The 19,282-nt window shown below is 36.4% G+C and overlaps 3 protein-coding genes across 3 annotated transcripts in view; 1 reads left to right on the top strand and 2 right to left on the bottom strand.

Moving 5' to 3' along the window:
- LOC104749515 lies at positions 360–1,938 on the top strand. Its single transcript, XM_010471158.1, has 2 exons — positions 360–637; positions 1,362–1,938. Exons 1-2 carry the CDS (start codon positions 428–430, stop codon positions 1,713–1,715), a joined length of 564 nt encoding a protein of 187 aa, XP_010469460.1. The 5' UTR covers positions 360–427; the 3' UTR covers positions 1,716–1,938.
- LOC104749514 (serine carboxypeptidase-like 46) lies at positions 9,638–12,753 on the bottom strand. The gene is made up of 10 exons (XM_010471157.2): positions 12,397–12,753; positions 12,204–12,305; positions 12,033–12,128; positions 11,378–11,470; positions 11,217–11,296; positions 10,840–11,127; positions 10,629–10,753; positions 10,296–10,388; positions 10,096–10,213; positions 9,638–9,943 (listed from the first exon to the last, which is right to left on the bottom strand). Exons 1-10 carry the CDS (start codon positions 12,650–12,652, stop codon positions 9,794–9,796), a joined length of 1,401 nt encoding a protein of 466 aa, XP_010469459.1. The 5' UTR covers positions 12,653–12,753; the 3' UTR covers positions 9,638–9,793.
- LOC104749513 (RNA polymerase II C-terminal domain phosphatase-like 3) overlaps positions 19,009–19,282 on the bottom strand; it is an 11,105-nt gene continuing 10,831 nt past the window's right edge. Inside the window, exon 13 of the mRNA XM_010471156.2 lies at positions 19,009–19,244. The gene's annotated coding sequence lies outside the window, so the exon portion shown is untranslated. The remainder of the gene's footprint in view (positions 19,245–19,282) is intronic.

The raw sequence follows: 19,282 nt of genomic DNA, 5'->3' as shown, positions 1-19,282 counted from the left end.
ATTTTAAACCGGGGGGCACTAACCGATACCAACATGCGCAAAGCTTAATCCAAACGCGCCTGAACTCTCGCGTGTGCACCTAACTGTAAATGGGTCATACGGGTTTCACAAGAACACGGTAACACGGACGTGAGACAAAAGTGCGAGAGATAGAGAGAGAGAGACTCTTTCTCCTCCTCTGTGGTCACTTTGGTCTCTCTGACAGCTAAAGGTCCACTTTCTCTTTTTACCCAAATAACCCCCACGCGCTTCTCCTAATCGCGCGTCTTCTTTTAACAAACCCCCTATGCTAAATTCCCGGATTTACCCTTTCACTCTGTTTTTTGTTTTCTTCCTTTTCTCCCTTTTGGTTTTATTATTAAAATCTATCTCAAAACAGAATAATCTCTCTCTTTTTTTTTGTTTCCTCTTTCTTCTCCTCTGCGAGATGAAAGCACCGAACATGGAGACGATAACTGAGTCTCTGGAGAAATCGATGCAGAATTGTTCTCTTAATGATCGGAGAAGAAGGGTCGTCGGAGATGGCTTTGGGAGATCGTCCAGCAACGGACACACTACTCCGATCTCAGATAGAACATTGGAGCTCAATTCTCACTTATCTCTTCCTTGTCACTGGGAACAGTGTCTTGATCTCAAGGTAATAAACATATTACAATAACAAATGAGATTCGTCTTTATATATATATATATATATATTTTTAAATCCTTTTTTCCGTTATCTAGGTTAAAGTAATCACTACAGAAACTTCGAACTGGTGTCGTTTTCATGTTTTTTGATTGCATTAAATGTACATTGGGGGAGAAAGATTTTTCATTTTAGTTTAAAGCTTTTCTTGTTTCCTTGCGATGCATTTATTGCTTCTCAGACCGTATATATATTTTGCTCATAGGGCTTTTTGTGGTTTCAGGCTTGTTGTTAGAGACTAGCTTTATATGGAAAACTTTAGCAGGAATCTTTTAAATGCTTGACCAGGGAACTAAGTTCTGAGTTTTTTCTTGCTTTTTTGATGCTTTTTATCAGCCAATCTTTCATCTCCTAGATATGATTTTTTCACATAAAGGATACAAAACAAACAAACAAATGGTTGTGTTTTTCATGTTCAAATGATTTGTCTTGATAAATCAATGCCGCACTACCACAAACATACATATAATAAAAGTACATAGTCATTTGCTCATATATAGATCTAGGACCAAAGCTTTTTTCCTTTTTGTCTTAACCACAATTTGGGTGCATTGCAATTTGCAAAGATAGAAAGGCAAAAGAAAAAGAAAAAAAAAAACTTTTTATGTCAAAAGGAGTTAATTTTCTTACTTTATGATTCAAAAGGAGGTGGGTTTTTTTGTGTGTGTGTGTTTAGACAGGAGAGATTTATTACATAAACTGGAAAAACGGAATGAGAGTGAAAGAGGATCCAAGGAAGGTGATGAATGCAGATCCTGACAGTGGGGAATCATATGGAACAGTGTGCTCAGAAGAAGATAGTTCATATTACGACAGCGAAGAGTCTTCATCAGAGTCATCTCCATCATCAAGAGAGAATCAGAAAGATGAGGAAGATGATGATGAAGAAGAAGAAGAAGAGGATGTGCTAGTGGTTGCTGGATGCAAAGCTTGTTTCATGTACTTCATGGTTCCTAAGCATGTCGAGGACTGTCCCAAATGTGCAGCACAGCTACTTCACTTTGATCGACCTCATTCTGTTTCTCCTTAAAACACATCTCATCTCTTTTGTTTATTCAGATGAGAATTTGTTTAGGTTTCCTCTTTTCTTTACCTAATCTTTATAATATTGTTATAACTTAGTGGTTTCTCTTGTGAGTGGGGGGCATTAACACGAGTTTCAATGGCAAGAATGTTTCAGGCAGTAAAAGTGAGTCTGAATTTTAACCAAGAATGGTAGCAAGTTATAAACGAGTTGTGTGTATGCTTTTCAAGTTGAAAGAGAATACAATGTTTAATAAGAATAATATAGTTGTTGTTGCATTAAAGTTGGTCAATGAAATGAGCCCTGAGGAATCGCGCGCCTCTTAGACCATGATTACTGGGAGTAACTCTCTCAGATACTCTTATTAGAAAATAATAAAAGAAAGAGAGAGAAAGAAAAAAAGAAAGGAATCGTTTCTTTCCCAAGTCACTTGAGAATCGATTCTCAGAACAAGTGTGACATGTGTCACTTGTTAAGTGGAACAACAATGAGGAAATAAATAAATAATAATAATTTATACAAAAAATATTTTTTTTGGTTTTTTTGAGAAACGTTGAGTCGTTCTCGATTAATGATGCTCTTAAAAGACTAGTGGTACTAATCATAATGATTGCAACATGTGACTCCACATTTTCATGGTTTTTTTTTGTATCAGAATCCTTTCGTTAAATTCTAACTACAATTTTCTTGGAAACCTTTTTCTTTTATATTTAATTATGTTGGGATAAATATAAGAGATAATAAAAGAAAACTAAAAAACGTTTGAAAGAGATTCTCTAAATATTAGAGATTCTCTAAGATAAGATGTAACGATTAAAATTAATTAGGATTTATATTTGCTGATAACAAAAAAAAATAGGATTTATATTTCATATAAAATAAAATAAATTCATAACTATATACTTACTTTTTTCCACTCAGCCTAAGTTATTGTAATTCTGTTGACAGAGATGTTTGAATAACAAATAGTACATGACTTTGGTGCTCTAAAACAGTTTGTGTCATAATTGGGAATAGTCGCAAAGTGAAAAACAACAAATGTCCTACCATGCGTAGCCTTGATAGACCACTTTAAGTTGCATACTTTATAACGACTGGTAAGAAGATGAACTATATAGAGAACTTTTTGCCTTCCATCACTGGTATGGCCTGTATATATGGGCAGTAGCAATTTATGCGGGCCATGTACTAGTTTATGAATTGTTAACAATATAAATGAAATTACTATGCGGGTCATAATACTAGTTTCTTCTTTTTTTTTTTTTTTATTATTTTTTTTTTTAATGTTATATTCAAAGAAAAAAATAACGTTTTTACAACTAGTGCATCATATGGCTAAAATCAGTTTGATAAAAAATTACGGAAATAAAGAGTAAAACACGTCAATGTCTTGATTGGAACCAAGCCTGAAGTCCATTAGCAAAGAACTTGTCCCCTTTTCGTTAGATAGCTAGGAGTTGATCCCGCACTTGGCAATCAGTCCATTTAATTAACTGTTGCGGCATGTTAGGATGTTGACCATGCCTCCGTCCATTACGTTCTCACCAGATGGTGTATACTGTAAGTTGAAAGGTATAGTGAGTGAAAAAACTTTGCAAACGGTCCAAGCGTGTATCCACTAGAAAAGTCAGGAGATGATGCCAATCACTAGAGTAATGGGTACGAAACACCCCCTTTGCCGTTGCAGCCCATATTTCAGAAGCAAAACTGCAAGCAAAGAAAAGGTGTGATCTAGTTTCAACACTTTGTTGACACAACACACAGGTCCCTGTCGCCCCCACATTCCAACGCAACATACGGTCCCCTGTGGCCAACTTATCATGAGCTGCTAACCAGGTGCAGAAAGTGTACTTCAGAGTGAGGTAAGGAAACCACATTGCGCTGTGCCATGAAACCTCTGCCGATGTAGACCGAATATGATTCCATGTGTATGCTGTGGAGAACTCTGCTCTGAAAATGTTCTTCTTCCCTTTCTACAGCACAAGATCAGATTGCTCTGATCGTTGTTGGTACTGCAAGCTTAAAACCTCCACTATTGACAGGGCATGTTGCAAACGGGATCGCCTTCGTTGCCTAGCCGACCATGCCTATGCGAAAGACATTTTTTCACCAATACCCAAATCAATAACACCTCGAGGCCCTGTCACATCCACAAGTCGACCCAAGGAGGACCAATTGTCAAATGAGAAAGACGTCTGCACACCATTCCCCACCTCCACCTTACAGAAACCGGCAGCCACATCTCTATATTTTAGTATTTATTTCCAGATCCAAGAGCCCACTCCTGTATTTTTTGGAACTGCCCATAACGATCGTCCCCGCAACAAATAATGGTCAACCCACTGAACCCATAGAGAGCGTCCATGAGAGAGTATCCGCCAGACCAACTTAAGACAACACACATCATTTGCTTCTTTCAAGCTGCGAAGACCAAGTCCCCCCTCCCGACGTGGCTTACACACAACATCCCACTGCAACTTCGCTTTTTTCGGGTTAAGATCAGCTCCTAACCACAAAAAAGCATAGCACAATTTCTACACTTCTCTAATACAGGCACGGGGTAGCCGAAAGGCACCTAACCAGAAATGACATATACTCCACAGAACCGAGTTAACGAGTTCATAGCGGCCTGCAAAGGAGAGGTAGCGTGACGTCCAAGTACCAATACGCTTGCGTATTTGTTCAATTAAAGGAGCATAATCAGTTGAAGAAAGACATTTAGTCACCAAAGGGAGGCCTAGATAACGTACTGGGAGTTCCCCCACCGCAAAATTGAAGCGAGTTGCTATCTGCTGACGGTCAATATCCGCTACTCCAGCAAGGTAGACAGTAGACTTCTCCATACTGATTTGAAGACCCGAAAGCTTAGCAAACTTATCAAAGATTGCTACAATACCCTCCATGGAGCGGGATTTACCATCAGATAGTACCATCAAGTCATCAGCGAAACTTAAATGAGTCAGATTGAGAGCTTTACACCGAAGATGGTAACCAAACTGACCCGCACCAGCTGCAGAATCTAGGAGATTAGAGAGTACATCCATACAGATAACAAACAAGTAGAGGGATAGGGAACAGCCTTGCCGTAATCCCCTTGCGCTTGGAAAATATCCGGCAAGTTCTCCATTCACTTGAACAGAGAAAGAGGCGGTTGTGACACACAATCTGATCCAATGGATAAAAACTGGTGGAAACCGGAGGGCCGAGATAACATTAAAGAGGAAGGACCACTGAACCGAATCAAAGGCCTTTGATATATCTATCTTTATCGCACACCGTTTTGATATTGAATACTTGTGATAGTTTTTGACCAGTTCAGTAGCTAGCAACACATTTTCAATCAACAACCGATCCTTAACAAAGGCCGATTGATTCCCAGCAATGAAACAAGGTAATACCACCTTCAACCGATTCACAATAATCTTTGAAATGACCTTATAGAGAACGTTGAAACAAGAAATTGGTCTATAATCCCTCATTTCCATAGCCTCCAACTTCTTTGGTATAAGTGCTAATATAGTAGAGTTGATCCCTTTTGGCAAAAAACCTTTAACAAAGAAGGATTGAACAGCTAGAGTAAATTCCTTCCCAATAATATCCCATGTCGCTTTATAGAACTCTGAAGTAAACCCATCCGGACCAGGAGACTTGTCATTTGGCATAGCAAAGAGAACAGATTTGATCTCTTCATGAGTAACATGCGCTATAAGGCGAGTTTGATCCTCGATAGAACAACGAAACGACAGTAAATCTTGGAGCATTTCGACCTCGGCCCCCTCGAAGTCAGTAAGTACCAACTACAAAAACGTTTTAAAATAGCGCTCAGCCTCCAACTTAATATCCTCCCCCTCAATGATATCTCCATTGGGACAGGTAATCTCACTGATTGTATTCACCGCTTTCCTAGTCGCAGCAGCCCTATGAAAAGCTTTATTATTCTTATCCCCAACCTGCAACCAATGCAGCTTTGAACGCTGTTTGAGAAACTTCTCCACTAGCGATGCAACATGTTCCCAACGAAGGAAAGCTTCATTCTCTTCCTCCATTGTTACCGCAGAAGGATTGGCTAGATTCTGCGTTTGCTTGACACATAAATCCTCAAAAGCTGCTTTAGTGTGTTTCTCAAGATTGCTAATTTGGTCCTTTGCCAACCGAGAGACCAATGGCTTCAAACCCTTTAGTTTCTTATGGAACCAAAACAGAGCCGATGTCGATAGAAACAGCGAGGGAGTTGTCTTCTAGTAATCCTCAACCATGGGTTTAAACTCCTCCAATTCAGTAAGAACATTAACAAATTTAAACGGACAACGCTTTTGAGCCAGCTCTGGACTATGCAACTGCAGACAACTTCGCAAATGATCAGAACAGCCACCTGCTTCAAACACAGTATAAGCTCACGGGAAACACCAGAGCCTAGCATCATTAGTCAACACCCTGTCCAACTTCTTCATGTTGGGATCCTGATCCTGCTTATTCCACTAAGTAAACAACGGACCATTGGAAGTAATGTCATTAAGCGAACAGTAACTCACAGCGGACTGGAAATCCCTCATACCACTCGTAATCATGGGATAATCCTCCACCCGAGAATGTTCAGAAATATCTAGTGTTTCGTTGAAATCCCCCATCACCACCCACGGTTTCATGTTAATGATCGAAGAGTCCGCATGATCCTTCAACTCCTGCCACAAAACCTTATGTTGCTCCACAATGTTCAAGGCATAGAGAAAAGAACAGAAAAACTCATCCATCTGATTTTCCAATTTAACCGAACAAGTGATCAGCTGTTCACTCTTATAAAAAGGAGTCACCCTCACATTATCACGCCAAACAATCCACAAATGGCCTCTTCGATTAAACTCATAATTTGTCAACATTGACCAATCCTTAAACACTTTCTCACCAATACATTGTGCATTCTTCTCTTGCACACGAGTCTCTAACAGACAACCAAACTGGAAATCAGTTTCCCTTAACCACTTATGCACCACGAAATGTTTTGATATTTTATTGAAACCCCGAACATTCCAGAAGAAGCCGGACATTTAAGAATGTTTATGGGAAGACTTCCTACTCTGATCCCTAGAGTAAACTCTAGAGGATTGATTAGAAGCTACGGAAACTGTCTTATGTGCTGTTTTTGAGTCGCAAGGCAGAGAAGGACGAAGTATAACTACCGGCTTCTCCCCTCGCTCCTTCTCCCCCAGTACAGCAGGGACCTGTGCCTCCTTAGGAGGGACCACCACCTGCAGAGGAAGAGTGACCTGCGTCTCCTGCACTACCTCTTCTACCCCCTCTTCTTCACCTAGCACCGAGTATGTATTCGACAGATGGGTAGCCTCAGGAGGCTTAAGATCCTCTGAATTCATGCTCGGACTTCGCCCATGTTTTGATGGAGTGACCCATACATGTTCAGAGCCTTCATTTTCCGGAACCACTACAACACTTTCATTATGAACCGGAGGGTCAAGTCTAGTAACTTCTGCAGAAGCACGAGGATTATCCTCCACAGTCGGAACTGTCCCCAACGATTCAACAGCCAAAGGAATAGGTGGCAAAACCACCGCTTCTCCAGCTATCCCAGTAGTAGAACTTCCCGACGATAAACAGTTGGCAGTTAAGTGCCCCCATTTCTGACAACTGGTACAACGTGGTGGCAACCATGGATAGCCATATTGAATAATCGTTTTAACCTCACCTTCTTCATCCCCACCATAGACATACTCCTTTGGAAAAGTTTTAGTTAAGTCCGCTTCTACTAACATCTGTGCTTTAGTAAAACTGACACAAGCTTCAGTCTTAGGATGAAAATGGATCGGCTTACCCACTGCACTAAACATGTACTCTAAACCCTTATCAGTAAACATTGAGGGAGGGATATTCCTCAATGTAACCCAGAGTGGAATCGAACGCATCGCCAGCTGTGACTCTGCTGCAAAGGGCGACCACTTAGAGATGATCATAGGAATATCCATGATGTTCCACATGCCTCTGTTTAACACCCTGTTTCTCATGCTTTCATTGCGAATCCAAAACTTCACAGTATATTCATTCACTTTATAGACATCAATCAACGTGGACTTATCCCCCAAACGCCAAATCTTGTTAACTATCATGTGGATCTTACCCACATGTGGTGCTTTCTGATTCAAAAATTTACCGATAAGGAAATCCTCCCACAAAGGTTTAGCATCAACAAACACTTCCTTCGGAACAACCACCCTCTCCTTGCCTTCAACCTCCACCACTTCAAAACTCTTTTTAGTAAATACATGTTTCTTCGCCACCGAAAGCCAGAAACGGTTTCCCTTCAGAACCCCAACTCCTTTTGGAGACGAAGCCCCCTGCCTCCGTGTAACACCATTTTCCGAATCCTGCACCCTAGTATCCTTCCTCGGAGAGACTCCAGAAACCGGAGAAGCCCCCGACAGCTTCATTCATGCGCAAAAAGCAAGGAAAACCCTAGTCACCAAAAAATCGCCTTAAGTCTATTTATGAAAACAAAAAATCTCTTTTATTTTATCCACGTCCTAGTTTCTTCACATCAACGAACATCTCAAATTTTTGAATTGTATTCTATCAAAACAGGTTCTAGTTCTATTTCAAGATTTCTTAAACCAAATTGATCAAAATCTGAGTTAGACCTATCAAACCAAAAGTTTTAGTTTTGTCGACAAAAAGAGAACATACAGTCGTTACCAATATGATCAGCCATTACATTTGTTAGGAAAAAAAAAAAAAAAGAAGAAGAGGACTTGGATATTTAAAATGAAGCCGAACCGGTGGGCACCGACCCAAATTGAATTAAACCGGGGGGGGAAAAAACTGGAAAATAGCTCAGTCACGGTGTTTGCAAGCCAACACGTCGACAAAAGAATTGCCAAGTGCCTTCCTTACGATAAGACTTAACCTCTTCGTTTTAGACTACACAACTTTAGACCATTTTCATAAGATAAAAAGAGAGGTGTTTTCTTGTATTGTATCTTTTGCAAATATTTCTCAGAGGATCACTTTTTAGAATCACACATCTTTGAACTTTCCATTGCCAAAACGAGTTTGCCAATCTAAAGCTTCACAATGACATCTTATCATGTTTCTCATGAGTCAACAAATCGACCACCAGGCAATTCTCCAAACGTTTTTATAATTTTACTTTATCTTCTTTGTAAATTTCTCTCTCTATATATGTTACAACTAGGTGAAAAGATAAATTAATCCAATGCATGTGTATATATTTGTATGAATTTTGCAGGTCCTTCACCACTATACCAACCGATAATAGAGGCTCCGCCACCACCGTATCCACCAACCAGAACGAGGTATCAAGACTACTATGGCGGCTACGGTCAGCCGCATCCACCGCCACTGCGTCCATATAGATCGGATGAATACTACGGAGAAGGAGAATATGATGGTTGCTTCCCTTTTCTCAGAAGATGGTAAATTCTAATTGTTAATAATGTCGTATGTCTTCTTAGTTATTAGTTATTACCTTTCTCTTTGGTTTATACCTTTTTAATATATAAATTAAAAAATAAAACTATGAATAATATATGAATCAACTCAATTTGATAAAACACGGTAAAAATGGAAGTAAACTCTTTTTTTCTTCATTAATCTCTATTACTTTGGTGATGCTGCAGTACGTCTGACGGCGCTATGTTGTTGCTGGTTCTTGGAACAATGCTGCCTTAGAAGTCGTTACTAATTCTTATATGAGAATGTTACTCTCTATAATCTACTTTTGATCCGTTTTACGTACGTGTTGTATCGAATAAATTAGAATTCGTGTTTTGTTTATGTAACATGGAGTTCTAATAAAACAAACAACATTAGGTTTCGAAAAGTAGCAGGAGACGAGTGTACTAGATCTTTATTTTTTTATTACAATTTTTTTCTTTTAAATATCTTATAAATTGAAGAACAAATACATAATTCATCACATTTCTATATAAACAAATTTTCAAATAGTTTCATTTCACGCCTTGAATCAACTATAAGCCATTTTGGGGTGGGGGCATTGTTCACTAAAAGGTATGTAATGTTTTACTTACAAGCTCATATAATGGTAAAAACTAAAAACATCAGAATTCTTCAGGGAGGGGACGACCACCCATGAATGCCTTAAACAACACAAGCGCTCTAGCAGGCTGCGAGAACGGTACCTCATGGGCCGCTCCTCTCACTGTAGCAAATGCCAATATATTCCCGTAAACCTGAGTCCACCCACCAACCTGTAACACAAAACCTCAATAAGTACGTCTCCTAGATGTTAAAAAACGTATCCGAACCGAAGCCTATCAATAGTAGATTCAATAAACATCGAAGACCTATAAAACAACATGAATGAAAACACCCTTTTAGATATAGTCATGATGCTAATTACCTGTTGTCCAGCAAACCAAACTCGATAAGGCACAGTTGTTCTCAGTCCCAACTCTTCAGCCAGTCGCTTCACTAGTGTTCTACTTCCGGTTAATGGAATCACAGAGTCTTGATCGCCACTGTTATTATTGTAACATAAAAGACACATCAAGACAAGTACAACAAAACTTGACAACTCCATAAGAAGAAACATTGATTTACCTGTACACAAGAACTGGAACTCCAGCTTTAACAAGACTTCCTACAATATTTATCGTTGGTACTTCCACGTCAAGTACTTCGTAATCCAGCACACTGTCGATCATCACGATAGAACCCTTTTGTAAATATACAAACCGAACAGAACTTTTTTTAAAAAATGGTAACATTGTTTACCTAATGAATAAACCAAATTATGTGCAATTAAACCGGAATGAAATAACCAAAATTTAGTAAAATTTGTTTAACACAAAGTAAAAATTAGGATTAGATTTAACTAAAGCATTTGTAAATGCAGATGCTAATTTTAAATTTTATGAAAGGAATTGATATTACTTGCTACAAACAGCCCAATTGCGAGTTCCGACAAGCCGAGCATGGAGAGCTTTTTGCACATCTCTCCGGTTAAGATAGTTAACCGTCTCATCTTCTACACACACATCCACCGCCTCTCCCACTTGCTACATCATTCAAAGAAAATTAGTCACAAGAAGAAAACTAACACAAAACGTTTTTAGAAAACTAACACAAACGTTTCTGAACTCACTTGAGGTTGAGGGTTAACTCTTTTGGATTGAGATAGCACAGAGGGAATGCAAACGTCAAGGGTAACATCATATTTGTCAACGAATCTACTTGTTTCGATGCTAACTTGACTCATCACTTTAGTGCACATACTTGACACTGTTCCTCTATAGTACTCACTCACATATCGTGAGTAGTTACAATAAGATGTGAACATTTTGTAAGTTGGATCCGATATCAAACCATGAGACCAGAAATACTCGGCTCGTGAATTGAAATCCGTCGAAAACTCCATAACCGGATTGCCAATCTACAAAACCAAGTCATAAATCAAAGAACAGAACATAACCGGATTACAAATAGAAAAAGTAGAGGAGGATATGAAAGAAATTAACTCACAGCAATGCCTTTGAGGTTAAACAAATTGTGCTTCTTGTTGTATTGAATCATAAGCTGAGCCAACTGAGGAACATAATGGCCTAAAAAATTTTGCAATTCATGTTAAATACATTTTTAGCGACGAAAACTACTATTTTACAAAGAGAGAAGATAATCTTTACCAGCGTAGCTTTCACCAGTGATGAAGAGACTTCTATTGAGATATTGAGGGAACTTGAGGAACCATTTTTGCAAGAACACAAGATTGTCTTTTGCTGGAAAAATTTTGTTCGAAAATGTGCACAAAAGACAAAGATTAGAATGTTTAATATGTGAAGACAAACAAAAAAAGAAACAAAAGAAGAAGAGAATAATCATCAGATGTGATCTGAATTCTGCATAAAGTTCTAATTTTTTTTTTGTTTCTCTTTTTGTCAGACTGAGAAAGAACAAACAACACATAAAAGCTGAAACATATAATTATTATTAATTTTATTTTTAAAAAGTGATCAAACAAGAAACAGATCGCATGCACCCCACTATCATCCTCACAAAGTTAAATTCCATAAAGAATGAAAAAAAAAAAACTCAAACTCAAAACATGTAATCTAAAAACTAGAAGCATAACAATTACTACTTTGGTACTATCTTTTTAGTAAAAAGTAGAAAAAGGGGACAAAAGACACAAAATTTGGGTTTCTTATACAAAGCCTATTATAAATCAGTAGACTATCACTAATCTATGAGAGAGAGAGAGACAAGATTTTATTTATAGATTTTGAATCATATAACTAGGAATAAAATAGAGAATATTAAATTCAAGGTTAAAAATAATACCAGTGATCTTATCATTGACACCCTCATAAGAGGAACTCTCAGTTGCATAAGAGAATCCAACTCCAACAGGTGTCTCCAGATACAACATATTAGCCTCTGGCACAATTTTGAATCAAAATCTAAATCAGATTGAATTAAAAGATTTAAAACTTTAATGATCCAAGGACTTACCTTGATTCCAGCTATGTTGGTTCTTCACCAAGACTGATCCTTTTGGTCTAAAAGGTCCATTCTCAGAGAATGCACCAACACCTACTGATGAACACCCAGGTCCTGTAAGAATCAACAACTTTATTTGATTACAATTCTTGAAGTTTCAAAGTGTGTTGTAATGAAGAAGATGAAAAGATGCTAATATTTCAACCTCCATTGAGCCAGAGAACGAGAGGTTTAGAGATGGGTTTGGTTTCTGCTTCAGCCAAGTAGTAAAACAGAGCTCTCTGTTTCTTCTCGTCTATATTGACATAACCCGAGTACTGCTGAAACCCGACCCGTGGTTGACCGGGTAAACGGGTGATCCGATCGGCCCGGGACAGAACAGTTGAGCTGACTAAACTGAGAGTCTGAAGAAACAGGATTAGTGCAGTCGCCACTGTTAGACATTGCAGGAGGGACATCATAGTAGTTCTTCTTCACCAAGTCAATAGAGAAGGAAGAGAAGAGAGAGAGAGATATGACTTTTGTGGGTTTGTTTTATTTTTCTCCATTTGGTATATGGCATTTATATCAAGAAATCACTTTAGATTTTTGTTTTGTAAATATCGAAGTATTTATTTTTTTTGTCATTAGTTTTCTTCTCTGAAAAAGCCGTAAGCCGCGTGATTCACAGGTAAAAGTTTTTGTTTTTATAATGGCATCCCAATGAGTTGAAAAGTCTTGAAGTTAGAGCTATCTATTGTTTAAAATGTTGTATCTATGATGTCAAAAAAAAATGTTGCATATAGTACAGTATAATTATTGTTTACTTCTTTCTTACAAAAAAAAAACTATTTATACAGTGTTTTTAAGTAATCATTCAACCAATAAGGTTTAGATCAATATGTTTGATGAATTATGATCTTTTACACTAATTTTGCAAAAAAAAAAAGGCAATTAAAATAGTTTTACCTATATCATTCATAGTTTAAGGTTTGGTTTTATTCTTATAGATAGATACTAAAGACTCTTTTTGAATCATTGACTGATTCGGGTGATGGTAGCTTCTTCTTTTTTTTGGTCAAGAGGTGATGCCAGCTATTCAACTTATTATTTCATAGGAATCTTATTTACAATAAAACTTTTGCACAGCAAAAGTAAACAATAAACGGTTGGTCATGTTTGAAGTCAGTGAGTGATCAGCAAATGGAGCTTGGCGTGGCTGGACTTCACTCAAACCCCCTTCCAAAATAAAAATAAAGATCTCATTATCCTTTTATCATTTTCCTAAATTATTTATTTTATTCATTTCGATTTTTAAGATATTAATAAAGTTAGAAAAGGACATGACTGTGGTCCTGTTTCTATTTTAAAAAAAAATTAGGCATGGTGTAGAAAAAGACACTCGAGTCGAGTAAATAAGCCAAGAAAATTATAGATGTGGTTGTAGAAAAAGGCTTCACCCAATTGCAAGACCAATCCACACAACTATTTCTCCCAAGTGTGAACAATGTGTAGATTTTTTTCAGTTGACCTTAAATATTTTCTTAGATTTCATATAGATATTGGTCTTGAAATAAATACAACAATAAGAGGGTTTATTGGTTACACCATGCATAATACAGTGAAAGCGGGATTTCGGGTTTTATTCTCTGCGAACATGATCTAGTAAAATATGGATCCTCAGTTGATTGATGCGGATGCGAACAATTAAGAATCCCAACCAAAAAATGATTTGGTTTTGAAGAAAACACCTTTATAAGGGAGAATGATATATTGATTTGTTTGGCAAGTAGGTTTTGTTTCTTAAATACACTCTACAAAACATCATATATATGTGAATGACGACAAACAATGAATAACCAACCTTTAACCCACCCCGTCTTGCCCCTGGATACGCTCCCTGCGGCGTGCTCCATTCACACCTAGGGATTCGCAGAAGAAAAATCCGGGATGAGAATCTATGGAGCTCTTCTGCTGCTCCTTCGTACCAAAAAGCAAATATTGACAACGGACCAATATAACCCATTCTCCGAAGAGCTGTTCCGACATAACAGGAAATCAAATGATCACTAGGGGCTGGGATTTCCTCGACGACCCAGAAGACGCATGTGTTGATCGAGTACCAAGGCACTTTGAAACGTACGATATTACAAATCTAATTTAGATCCACTGATTGATTCACAGACGACATACAGTATATGACATCCATCTACTAGTTAGCTATTAGAAATCAATATCTAAGTGATTTCAGAGCATGGAAAGAGAGATCTTACCTGTATTTTTGTTTGCCTAATTCACTTCTTTTTTTTCCACTGTAATTTATATTGAAGAGAATCTTGATAGAGAAGTAATTTAGAATTAGCCGGTTAGAACTAATCTAAACCAGCCCATTATTTATATGATTCCGTATGCCAACCATTAAACAACTTATTAGAAATACAAGACAGCCAATCCGAAACGTCACGAAATCCCCAGCGCTTCGGGGATGCCCTCAGCGACGAGGAACATGTACTCGGGTGTATGTGCGACTCGTTTAGATCATAGACTGAGACATAAAAAGGAAATTCTTTTTGAAATATCACGGATCAGTACCTGTGAATAAAATAGAATGGAGGAACTCGATTCATTATTTAAAAAATATAGATCGTTCATATATTCTATTGTGTCTGAAACTTATGGTTTACATTGGTGCAAATCCAACCAACTCCATTTTTTAGAAAACCCCCAATGATAACAAATGATTATCCATTAAGCGGGGGAAATTCCATTTTTTAGAAAAAAGATTCCACTCTTAAAAGAAAAGAACGGACTAACAGGGTAAATGACCAAATCAATTTTCAAAATGAAATACCGTTACTGTATAAAGGGGATCTCATNAAGACATAAAAAGGAATATTTGAACTTTGGGAAAATAAACTCAGAAGAAGAAAAAGAGTAAAATCAGGGTTGAATATGACTTCCCTTTTTATCTTCCTCTTTCCACCAAAAAAGAGCTTGCAAATAGTATAGAAAGGGCCGGCCCAAACAATAATATGAGCCCATTACCAAAAAAAGAGCTGCAAAAAAAATTGGAGACCGTGAGGTTCGAACTGGGCACTATATTTTATGATTTATCACTAGATTCACTACGCTAAAAGCTACGTTTCATCATGATAGCCTTCAATGGTTAAATTGTTTTGAACCGCATGCTAAATTTTTACTTAAACCGATGAAAGATTCAAATGTTCGTATACAGTTTGATATTTCAGAATAGTTGTCATCCTTGGCTTTTTTTTTCTTTTTCTTTTCAATTTACGGTAGTTGTTTTTCTTTCACACAGTGATAACACAAATAATTAAGAGTACGGTCACTTACACCATCTCTAATGGTTTTTCCTATTTTTTTTCTCTATAATAGAGGTGAATTTTACTCCAACCCACCTCTATTCTCACCTCTAAAATAGAGTTCCTCTATTTATAGAGGAACCCTTTGTAGAAAAAATAGAGTTCCTCTATAAATAGAGGAAAAAATAGTAATCTCTATTTTAAAGGTAAAAATAGAGGTGGATTGGAGTAAAATTCACCCTTATTATAGAGGATCTCTATTAGGGCATCTCCAACCCACCTCTATATTTGCTTTTTAACTCTATTTTAGAGTAAAATCTACTCCAACTCATCTCTATTTCTACCTCTATAAGACCATCTCCAATGGTTTTCCCTATTTTTTCCTCTATAATAGAGATTTTTATAATAGAGGTGAGTTTTACTCCAATGGTCCTCTATTCTCACATCTATAATAGAGTTCCTCTATTTATAGAGGAACCCTTTGTAGGAAAAAATAGAGGTCCTCTATAAATAGAGGAAAAAAATAGCAATCTCTATTTTAGAGGTGAAAATAGAGGACAATTGGAGTAAAATTCACCCCTATTATAGAGGATCTCTATTATAGAGAAAAAAATAGAGGACCATTGGAAATGTTCTAATAGAAATCTCTATTTTTTCCTCTATATATATAGAGGAACTCTATTTTTTCCTCTATAATACAGTTGAACTTTTTTATTTATAAAGTGGTCCTTGAACTTTTAACACTTTTATATTTATGATCAAAATAAATAAAATATATATTTAAATAGTTTAGTAATATGAAGCAATGTATTTCTTTTAATAAATATGATATTTAAATAATATTTATGAATGTTAAAAATTTAAATAATATCATAATTCTATGAAAGTTTCACAAATACTAAAATAAATGGGTTAGTTTGCAACTTTTATAAGTAAAAGGTATTAATAGTAAAATAAAAAAAAAAGAATCTCTACGAAATCTTCTTTTTTAGAGGAAAAAATAGAAGTATCCATTGGAGCAAAAATCACTTCTATTATAGAGTTCCTCTATTTTAGAGGTAAAAATAGAAAAAACCATTGGAGATGGTCTTATAGAGAAAAAAATAGAGGACCATTGGAGATGCTCGGAGCATCACCATAGGTAATCCTCTCAAAATGAGCTCTCAAATAATATTTTAATGTAATAATATTATTTAATTTATATTTTTTTTAAAACATCAACCAATCAAATGAGGAAGATCTCAGAGTGTCTATAAAAGTTGTGTCTCTTTCTCTTTTTTTTTTTTTTAACTCTAGATTTATTATTGATTGCAAATTATGAGAACTATTACATATGAATCTTCTCACCTTCAGTTGTATATAGAATCACGGCGAACGACAATAATTGCGCATCACTGGAGATTGTCTGTAAATTGTCTCTGTTAATCTGCACGATTAATAAATCGCATTATTTGTGGCTCAGACCCTAGACCTTATAGTGTAGAATCATTAATGAACCATACGTCAACCACTGGGCCAAAAGGGCTTCCACATGTCTCTTTCTCTCTTAACTTTTTATTATTTTTTTTGTTTTTTGTTATCTTGACACTCACCAATATATGACCCATGGTGATGTTCTTAGTCTCTGTCACTTGGTTTCTCAATTCATGTGTAAACACAATTTTAACTGTGAACATAAATTATATTTATATTTTGTTTAAAAATAATTCAAATCTCCCTATTATTAATTGGAAAGTACACTTGAAAATATTACATTGTTTTGTACAAATTACATAAATGTGTCATTGGGATCAAGAACCACAAATCTGTAAAAATTTAGACAAATTGTAGTTTTATATAATCATCATATGATTACTATTCACTTATTTGTACTTTATTGGACATACACAAAAAAATGCAATCTCATGACCAGTAATAATATAGAAAAAGGATGCTCTCTATTGCACTTTTATAATATGGTTTGGAAGTTACATAAAAAGACTATTAGATCAGATTGAAAAGGGTCTAAACTTTGGGGAAAAAAAGTTTATAGCATAATTAGAAATCAACATGTCTTATGTTTCTCAAGATCACCTTCTCCGACTGTGACAAAAACTTGATCTTGAGAAAGATTCGGGAAATGGGGTAAAAGTGTACGAAGAGGTGGGGAACTATTAATTTAAGAGCCGCATGCCCTATCATACCCACTTCTTATGTAGTTTCACCCAATTTAAAATACCTTTTTGTCTTTCCTTTTTCTCTTTGTATCTTTATTGAATTATTGTATCAATATACAGTACACTAATGATAGGATAACATTATCGTTTATGTATATATATATATATATATATATATATATATAAGTCAACGAAGATCCTATTAGACGATACACCCTTACTCAAAAACATATACCAAATATATTAAATTTGTTAACTAGGTGTAAACATTAATCCAAACTATAAAGTATAAACCATCAACAGCACAGGCTGCCTTGAGGAACGTTTTTTTTTTTTTTACATGGAGGATTTAAGTTTCAAAAATACAGTAAATTTTTGAATTTTTTTTGTTGCGCCGTGAATTGTCGATTGTACTAATCTTTGTTACACACTTTCAAAACAAGAAAACTCTAGACTCGATACTTGCTTTCTCCTCAGCTCTAAATCGTGCTTGAATTCGGATTGGTAAGCCGTAAGCAGGTCAGTCGTCACCCATTTCTTCCCATGGTCTTGAGTCTTGACTCTCCTTCCTTAGTTTGGTTATCGTCGCCCATTTACGCCAGCTTTCAATCGAATGACATGTTTTTTTGTTTCTATTTTGATGTAATATAAAGAAGATCCTATTCACAAAACTAGAATAATGCACACTTATGTCAAAAATTTCCTATCTACTGATGATCTTTATAGCATTAGATGAGTCTTTTTCATTTTTAATATCATTGAATCATGTGGATCGGTCTTCAAATATTGTAGTATCATCGTGAACTTTTCTCTAGGATGGACACATTGATATTATCATCTCTTTTCTTTTCAACATATCATCATCTTTTATATTCTTTGATTTCCTACATATATTAACACAGATTCTGTCCAATTTTAACATTCCTGTTTATTTTACCTCTTAAGCATCAAGACGATCTTGTTCACCTGTCAAAAATAGTGAAAATACGTACGTGGAAAAAAATCCCCGCCCATAGAGTTGAGGTAAACCTAGTATCTGTTAAAAGATATTTCACCAGCTTTTTTTTAGTTGTTGTATATCTGACTCCAGTAAAATGATAAACTGGATTCAGATATAATCGAATCAACTACCCATATGGTGGCATACGCATTGAGCGATTCTGCGGATTCGTTTAGAAGTTATTACTTTTTTTGTGTTCTCCTATATGATCATCAAAAGAAATCAGTACCTCACTGATCAGAGTCCACAATCATCTATAACTTAGAGGTCAAGTAACAGTTTTTCGTCTCTCTTTGTCTTACTCAATGAATCTGCTTTCTCCACCACATTTAATTCTGGGGATTTTAGTACGGCATATGAACATTTCAATCAAAGCTTTGTTATCTTGTCTCTTGCCTTGGTACCGCATCAGAATTGCTTCTGACAAGATACATAGATATATCACAACAAACATTTATCTTAGCCAGCCAACCGATCATGAATCAACAGACGAGACCCAAAATTGAGCATGATCCTTTCCTTTGGCACATGAACCTGACACATCACGTTCTACTGCTGAATCTCTCTGGTGTTATTTTTACACCCAGAGATGGACCAGTTTCCTTCGTCCTCCCTAAGTTAGTAGATCGATTC

The sequence above is a fragment of the Camelina sativa genome, chromosome 16, assembly GCF_000633955.1.
Source record: "Camelina sativa cultivar DH55 chromosome 16, Cs, whole genome shotgun sequence".
In the NCBI taxonomy this organism is placed as follows: Eukaryota; Viridiplantae; Streptophyta; class Magnoliopsida; order Brassicales; family Brassicaceae; genus Camelina; species Camelina sativa.
The sequence above is the reverse complement of the archived record's forward strand: the minus strand, read 5'-3'. Positions and strand labels throughout refer to the sequence as shown.